General features: G+C 54.0%; 1 protein-coding gene across 2 annotated transcripts; it reads left to right on the top strand.

Annotated features, from left to right (window-relative positions):
- Positions 1-935: 935 nt before the first annotated feature.
- LOC146753951 (uncharacterized) lies at positions 936-4499 on the top strand. 2 transcript variants are annotated; one of them, XM_085528086.1, is made up of 3 exons: positions 936-2417; positions 3086-3146; positions 3511-4499. In XM_085528086.1, exons 1-3 carry the CDS (start codon positions 2352-2354, stop codon positions 4299-4301), a joined length of 918 nt encoding a protein of 305 aa, XP_085384212.1. In that variant the 5' UTR covers positions 936-2351; the 3' UTR covers positions 4302-4499. The 2 variants fall into 2 exon arrangements, with proteins under 2 accessions (XP_085384212.1, XP_085384211.1); XM_085528085.1 differs by having other exon boundaries at positions 936-2967.
- The last annotated feature ends 4035 nt before the right edge of the window (positions 4500-8534 follow it).

Here is an 8534-nt window from a genome sequence, read left to right as displayed (position 1 = left end):
GTGTGTGCAGGCACGGGTGGTTCCGGGGTGGGTAGGCAGCTTAGTGATGTCAACACAGTTGAACTCAGTTCTGAGTTCAGAGCGGTGGTCTCACCTCTGCTGTTGCGGTCACGACCGGCGTTTAGCAAAGGTTGTTGGCAGCTCTCTGTTTATCCTTGTTACCCTTGTCCTTCTTTACAGCCGGTTGCAGTCTGCACCCCTGGATCGTGTGGAGAGCTGGAGCCCACAAAGCCCTGGGCATGCATGTGGCATAAAAAAGCCTGGAAGTGCACCTGAAGGCCTTGCCCAAATGGCTATTACTCTCCCAGCAGCAGGAGGGAGAAGGCAACGCCTCTGTGTCCTGCCAGAGCTTTACAAGCCAGGGCAGACTGAGCTTCTGCTGCAGCACCATCTGAGCCCCCTTCTACAGGACAAGGGTGACGGCATGACAGGCAGCATGCTTAAGAAGCATGAGCTGAAACAGTGCGAGAGTCCCAATCCAACTGAGATCTCACAGAAGCTTCTGGTGCCATGCCTGCCACTGCTTCTGCTTCTCCAGAATGTGAGTCCTCCTGGGAATCTCACAGTGTTTGTACTTCCATTTTTCCAGGGTCAGGCTGAGGCCGTGCAGGTCCTAAGAGCAGGAGCCGACGGGAAGGCGTCAGGCTCGTCGGATACGACGTTCGGGGCCGGTCCGCGGTCCCTGTTCGATCCCTCCCCCCACCATCCTCGCCGAGCGTCCCTGAGGTCTCGGTGCCCCATCCTGCCGCGGCGTCTGGCACGCCGGATCCTGCGACGGCGCCTACTGCCCCGGTCATGCCGCCAGCTGTCCCGGATGAGCCCTCCTCACCCCACGGATGCATATCCACCTGAGCAGGAGCGGCGGGCGGGGGCAGGAGGTGGCTGCAATTAAATTCCCGGGGCGGGGGGGGAATGGTTAGATAATTTGCGGGACGCAGTGCTAGGAGGTGAATGGGGTGTGGTGGGGGAGTTATCCAACAGTGCACTCCCTGTGGTTCAGCAACAACAAGGTGAGGGCCAGGTGGCCCGATATGTTAGTTTTGATTGGAAACTGCTGTAGCAGCTACGAAATACAGTTGCAGAAAATGGGTTACGGTCTGAAGCCAGGCAGGTTCTGCAATGGATATGGTCCTCTAATGTTATGGTGCCAGAGGATATAAAGCAAATTGCCCGGGTAATATGTAGACTGTCACAATTAATATTTGAAAAAAATAAAAAAAAGTGGTGTGTGGAATGTGGGACTATTGCTCAGGTACAGAGACCGATGGGGGACCCTCTCAATGCAATTACCATGGAAATGCTAATGGGGACTGGGCCCTATAGTACCACTCATGTTCAAATGACCTTTCCTGCAGCAGTTTTAGGGGAGAGTATGCGGTGTGCAAAAGTTGCATTGCAATTAGTGCCACCAGAGAAACAACAGCAGTGTTATGTTTCTATTAAGCAAAGCAAGAGAAAGTTGTTTGGGAACTTCACTGACCAGTTAACAGAAGTGCTGATGTCAGAACCCACTTACTGCAGAAACTAAGGAAATGATGCTGAGAGCACTAGCGATAGAGCAGGCAAATACAAAAACGTGGGCAATTTTGTTGCAAATGCTGTGTACAGCATCAGTGGCAGAACTGTTAGAAAAGGTAAAACAGACGAGCAGTGATGCCAGCTCTGCTTTGGTGGCTAAGGTGGTAGAGACCTCAGTTATGGCCTCTATGGAATCACTTACTGCCGCTCTGGCTGCAGCCTTGAAACCATTAGGGGAGACAAAAGGAAAGGCAGCGAAGAGGCTTTGTTTCAGTGTGGAGAAGGAGGGTCATTTGATGTAAGATTGCAGGACAAAAATTTGATGTGAGAGGTGCCGAAATAACTTGTACACAACAGATGCTTGTCAGACGGGTTTGGGAAACTTGTGGAAGAGCGCCCTGCGTTAGGGCGCAAGGGCACAAGTACAGGCACAGGCCATTTACAACCTGCTGCAGGTCCCCAAGCAGGACATGCACTTGCGACTGCGACACCTCCTGTAGCTGGAGGTAGAAGGCCTCATCGACAGGCTCTGGCTGATCTGGTGACCTGCAGTAGACACTCACCACAAGACTCCCTTTGATGCCTTGGTCTCTGACTGTCACCCTTAGGCTGTCGACTTGCTCATGACTGCTCTTTAGGGACACCTCTTTATCTTCTATTCCCTTCCTGATGGAGACAGAAACACCCCCTCTCCTCCTCCCCCTACTCTCTACTACGACCAGAAGGGAGGTTGTAGCAAGGTGAGGGTTGGCCTCTTCTCCCAGGTAGCAGCAACACGATGAGAAGGAACAGCCCTAAACTGCACCAAAGGAGGTCAGGTTGAACGTGGGAAAATGTATTCTTTGAAAGAACGGCGAAGATCAAGAATGGCACTGGAACAGGCTGGGCCACACAGGGAGGTACTGGAAACACCATCCCAGGGGTGTTCAAGAAATGCGTAGATGCGTCTCTTGGGGATATGGTTTGTTGGCCTTGGTAGTGATGGGGTGGCAGTTGGGAAGTTGCATGCAGAGCAACATAAGATATGCCGGAGGAATCCTTGGAAATGTGGAGATGAAATGGAAGAGATTAGGCTACTGGGAAGACAAATCAGTGGCAGATGGACCTCAACTGCTGCCATCTCAGAGGAGCCCTCATAACAAGATGGAGGCCAGAGTGAAGTGTGTGCAGGCACGGGGTGGACAGCAGGAGGCAGAGTGCCCCACCCAGGCTCCTGTCTCACAATGTGTCACGGTTCCGGGGTGGGTAGGCAGCTCTGTGATGTCAACACAGTTGGACTCAGTTCTGAGTTCAGAGCGGTGGTCTCACCTCTGCTGTTGCGGTCACGACCGGCGTTTAGCAATGGTTGTTGGCAGCTCTCTCTTTATCCTTGTTACCCTTGTCCTTCTTTACGGCCTCATGTTTTTGGTGGCCGGAATCTTCTTGTTCACCGTGAACCAAAACATACAGGTAGGGGAGATTTGAGAGAGGGGCAGACTAGTGGCTAGGGGACTTGTGCTGGGTGAGTCAGGGCAGGGTCTGTGGGACCCCTCAGGAGTGTAACTGTGCCATGTCCGCGTGCCCACAGGCTGGCAGACGACGCTTGCGGTGGAGGAGATGGTGGCAGAGAGCAGTGGCACCAGAGCCAGGTGAGTCCTCTGAGGGTCAGCCTGAGCCCCAGGCTTGCCCAGGAGTATCCATCCCCTGGCAGGCCGGGCCCAGCCTCTGGGAGCAACTGACCCATGGCCCAGAACCTGGTACGGTGCATCCTGGCCAGATGAGCCCAGGGCATGGGCATCCGATCCTGCCTGGGCCGTGGTGGGTGCATGCTCAGGGCTGGGCCGGGCCTTGTGGCAGGGCAGAGCTGCGGGTGATGAGGGGCAGGAGCCAATCTGCGGTAACAGATGTGGCAGGCTACCTAAGGCCTGCAGGCCGTGGATTGGACATGCCTGGCCCAGAGCATCCCCAGAGCCCCCGGCCCAGCATGGCTCAGGGCCTCTCCCTGTTTTGCAGGTGCTGAGAGACAGGCAGCCACCAAGCAGAGCAGCCCTCGGCGTGAACCATTGCGCCCCTGCAGTAAGGCGGACCAGAGGCTGTCAGGGCTGCCTGGCTGCCAGCCTGGCACAGCCAAAGTAGTGCTGCTAAAGGACAGCTACACTCAAACGGACATCACAGGCCTGTGTGTAGCTGACACTAAATGTATCAGATGCCAGAGACACAGTGCAGTGGCTACCGTCATCTCAAAACTGTGTCTCAGTCAGGCACGATCCAGAAAGATCTCCATGCACATAGCCAGAAAATGCCTGGAGATAAAGCTTCGATTCTTCCCTGTGGCAGTGCGGAAGTCCATAGAACTGCTGCAACGTTTGCAGCAAACACAGAGTGCCCCAGACTGCACACTCAAGAAGAAGTACCCCCTCGATCGTGACCGGACCAGGCGTGCGGCCAGGGCACCAGGATCCCGCCCGATTCCCACCTACTTCTATAGCCGGGAGGCTTTGTTCCTGTCCGAGGAGGAGCGTGAGAAACTGGAGCTGCACATCCGCGCCAAAAAGCTGGAGTGCTCGTGGTTCCGCCTCCCTCGTTATCGTACCCGGCATCCATCAGAGTCCTCGGAGACAGAGTCCACCTGCACATATGTGACTGCACCGTCTGAGGACTGGACCAAGGAAGATTGTACTGAGGCAGGCCCCAAAAGACACAGGTGGTGGCCCTGGTGGAAGACGTGCCCGAGGGGACTCAAGAGGGTCTGGAGCACCCATGCAGAGTGCAGCAGCCCCCCACCTGCCAGTTTAACATCGTAGGGGAAGGTGTAACCATGAACAAGGCAGCAAAGACCTTATCAGACTGTTTGGTACACCTTATCACTCTGAAGCCCCCGGAAGACCAGAGCATGAGACAAAGGGCAAGCATTGTCTGTTTGCATCCAAATGTGGACAGCAGGATCTTTTGATATGCACTGTTAATGCTGTTACTTTCAATAAAGCTTTCATCCTTTATCACTGTTGTCTGGGAGAAGTTAGAACCAATTAAGAGGTTACAAGAACTGTTAAAGGAACAGGAATGTCTTGCTTGTAAGTGAATGGTATATAAGATGTATGTTAAAAACAGTAAAGAGGGCTATTCTGATGCTACAAGAAAGTAAGAGAGCTCTCTAACTCGACTGAGCACCAACACATTCCGTAGAGCACAAGAGAACACCACTACCTTAGCAAAACTTTTTGTGAGTAAGCTGCATAGCAGAAATTTGCACCCACAGCCTTCACAGAAAGGTAAATCCGAGGTAAAATACTGCAGAAAAAACGGTTAGGAAGGGAGTGAGCAGTCCCTGGCATTCAGCAGCACTGACACAGTGTGGGCGGAGCCAGGGGTGACATTGGCAAGCCCCCGTGTGTATAAAACTTGACACTAGGCAAATAGGGCACGGTGTGGCAGAAGAGGGAAACAATCCTAAGGATCTCAGATTTAAATACCTGGCTTCGGGGCTGAAGCTACTACCAGAACTTTGTTCTTTTTGACAGCAGCTTAGCCTACATAGCACTGAGTTTGTGGGCACTGGGTATGGTTTGCCTTTCTCAAAGAGGGAGAAGGATCCTTGGGAAAAAGCTAACAGGGCTCGTTGGGAGGGCTTTAAAACTAGATCTGAATGGGCAGGGGGGATAGTGAGTGTTCCCATGATAAGGTGTGGGAAGACGCAACAGTGCTAGAGGGCACTGGCAGTGGGCTGGAAGCACCTGCTGACTTGAGAGATGCTGACAAACATGTAGTACGTACAAAACTCTTGGATGGCGAGGCAGTGACTGCTGCAGCAACGGGAGAAGGCAATGGGAAAAATCGAGGGAAATACCTGAAAGGAATGAAAGAGTTATCCTTTAAGGAAGTGACAAGACTGCCTACCCAGCTGAAGTGCCTCTACACCAATGCACACAGCTTGGGAAACAAGCAGGAGGAGCTTGTGATGTTGGCAGTTGGTTGAGAGAACTGGGAGGACATGACAGCTTCAAGGACATGACGACCTTGTGAGAAGGCTTGGTGAAGAAGAGGGGCAGAGGGGCGGGGACTAGGCCACGAGGCTCCCGAGTTGTCATGGTGTCAGGATATTGTTAAACTGATTAGTTGAGTGGAAGGAAGCCAATCATTTGTTGTGCCGTGTCTGGGTTATCCAATCATATTATGCCACGACTGCAGCTGGGGCATGAAAGTTTGTTTGCACCGTAATCAATCAGTTCTGAGTTCAGAGCGATCCAGGGATCCAGGATCTGCTAGAACAGCAGCATCCCCAGCATCCCCCTGCCCTACTCCATCCCTTTGCACTCTGCCATCATTGCCCATGGAGTTTGGTACAAGCCTTCGAATGACCCATTCAACCCCAGTAGCCCTTATTTTGCCTCCTTCCCCCTTCGTTCCTAGTTTAAAGACCTGTCAATGAGTCCCGCCAATTCCTCAGCTAATATCCTCTTACCCCTCAGGGACAGGCTGCTTGCATCAGCAGCCATCGCGCCGGGTGCAGTGTAGACTGTCCCGTGGTCAAAAAAGCCAAAATTCATGTGTCTGCACCAGCTCTTAAGCCATCTATTTAAGAGCTGGGGTTTTTGGATCCTCCCTGTACCTTTCCCTGACACCACAGGTGTAGAAGAAAAGACCACCTGCACCCCAGCTCCTTCAAGTAATCGCCCCATTCACCTGAAGTCTTTCCTGATAGGCCTCAGGCTTACCTTATCAACTTCCTTGCCGCCAGCCTGAATTATTAAAAGTGGGTAGTAATCTGAAGGCCGAATCAACCCAGGAATTATCTTTGAAATGTCCCTGACCCGTGCCCCAGGAAGGCAGCACACCTCTCTGCAGGTAGGGTCGGGCCGGTATATAGGGCCTTCTGTTCCTTGCAGAAGGGAGTCACCTACAACGATCACCCTTCTGTCCTTATGGGTGGAAGCAGTCTTGAGGCTTGGGGCGACCGCTTCGCCTGAGGCAACCTCATGGGTGCACCTGTCTCCACGCTCTCACCCGTCCCCCCCTCAAATTCCAGTGCCTCAAACCTGTTTCACAGAGCCACCTGTGGAGCCGGGAATGGTCGGGATGGGGGATGCCCCCTCCGCCGAGCAGGTCCCTGTTTCCACTCCTCCTCCCTTCTCAAATTGTTGCTAGGGGGAAGAGAGGACAGGGGGCTCGCTGCATTGCTGTCAGCTGGCTGGTTCCCCTTTGCCACTTGTTTGTAAGGTGGCAGGGGCTGACATGCTCCATTATTAGCCTCATCCATGTGCTGAGAACCTGAGGCTGAAAGGGACTGACACCACCAGCCAGTCTCCCTCTCACACTCTTTTATAGTCCTCAGCCTCTCCACTTCCTCCTTCAGGTCAACTACGAGGCTGAGCAAGGAGTTAACCTGGTCGCAGTGAACACAATTACTGCCTCCCTCACCAAGCACTGAAAGGGCCAGGCTCGGGCACTCAGTACAGTCAGAGACCTGCACACAAGCATCTCGGGTTGGGGGCTCAGTCTGAGTCTCCTCAGACATTTTGGCAGCAGCCTTCCTATAGGGAACGTGCAGGACCTCAGTCGGGGTCTCTGCAGTCTTCTTGGTTGCTGCCTCCCGTTTCTGAGAGCTTGGAACCCTTGTCTGGGCCTCCTCAGTATTTCTGGCAGCAGCCTTCCGCCGGGGAGCAACAGCGTCAAAGCAGAAGACTCAGCAGCACTGAAACAGGAAGTCAGGCGGTGCAAGAACCCTGACTCCTCCTGTCCGTCTCTCGTGGGCAGCGGCCAGCCGCTGCCTTCCTTGTGCCCGTATAAATCTCCCGCCGTTGCCGGGCAACGCCCACACGCTGCGTCAGCGGCTGCGTCAGCTGCTCCTGTGAGAGCTGCCAGGCTTCTCCTCAACCCGGGGGTTCCCTGCTTGAAGGAAACGCCCGAAATCCCCCTTGAACCACACGGTCAGTCGCTGCTGATCAGTCCAGGACGGCTCCGAGTCAGGCGACTTCGGCGATCAAAAGGACACACAGGGAAGTACTGGAATCACCATCCCTGTGGTGTTCAAGAAATGTGTAGATGTCTCTCTTGGGGATATGGTTTGTTGGCCTTGCTAGTGACGTGGTGGCAATTGGGAAGTTGCATGCAGGGCAATATAAGATATGCAGGAGGAATCCTTGGAAAATATGGAGATGAAATGGAAGAGATTAGGCTACTGGGAAGACAAATCAGTGGCAGATGGACCTCAACTGCTGCCATCTCAGAGGAGCCCTCATAACAAGATGGAGGCCAGAGTGAAGTGTGTGCAGGCACGGGTGGTTCCGGGGTAGGTAGGCAGCTTAGTGATGTCAACACAGTTGAACTCAGTTCTGAGTTCAGAGCGGTGGTCTCACCTCTGCTGTTGCGGTCACGACCGGCGTTTAGCAAAGGTTGTTGGCAGCTCTCTGTTTATCCTTGTTACCCTTGTCCTTCTTTACAGCCGGTTGCAGTCTGCACCCCTGGATCGTGTGGAGAGCTGGAGCCCACAAAGCCCTGGGCATGCATGTGGCATAAAAAAGCCTGGAAGTGCACCTGAAGGCCTTGCCCAAATGGCTATTACTCTCCCAGCAGCAGGAGGGAGAAGGCAACGCCTCTGTGTCCTGCCAGAGCTTTACAAGCCAGGGCAGACTGAGCTTCTGCTGCAGCACCATCTGAGCCCCCTTCTACAGGACAAGGGTGACGGCATGACAGGCAGCATGCTTAAGAAGCATGAGCTGAAACAGTGCGAGAGTCCCAATCCAACTGAGATCTCACAGAAGCTTCTGGTGCCATGCCTGCCACTGCTTCTGCTTCTCCAGAATGTGAGTCCTCCTGGGAATCTCACAGTGTTTGTACTTCCATTTTTCCAGGGTCAGGCTGAGGCCGTGCAGGTCCTAAGAGCAGGAGCCGACGGGAAGGCGTCAGGCTCGTCGGATACGACGTTCGGGGCCGGTCCGCGGTCCCTGTTCGATCCCTCCCCCCACCATCCTCGCCGAGCGTCCCTGAGGTCTCGGTGCCCCATCCTGCCGCGGCGTCTGGCACGCCGGATCCTGCGA

Source organism: Coturnix japonica, chromosome Z (genome assembly GCF_054131305.1).
Source record: "Coturnix japonica strain WE chromosome Z, WE-NBRP24, whole genome shotgun sequence".
Taxonomy (NCBI): domain Eukaryota; kingdom Metazoa; phylum Chordata; class Aves; order Galliformes; family Phasianidae; genus Coturnix; species Coturnix japonica.
The sequence above is the reverse complement of the archived record's forward strand: the minus strand, read 5'-3'. Positions and strand labels throughout refer to the sequence as shown.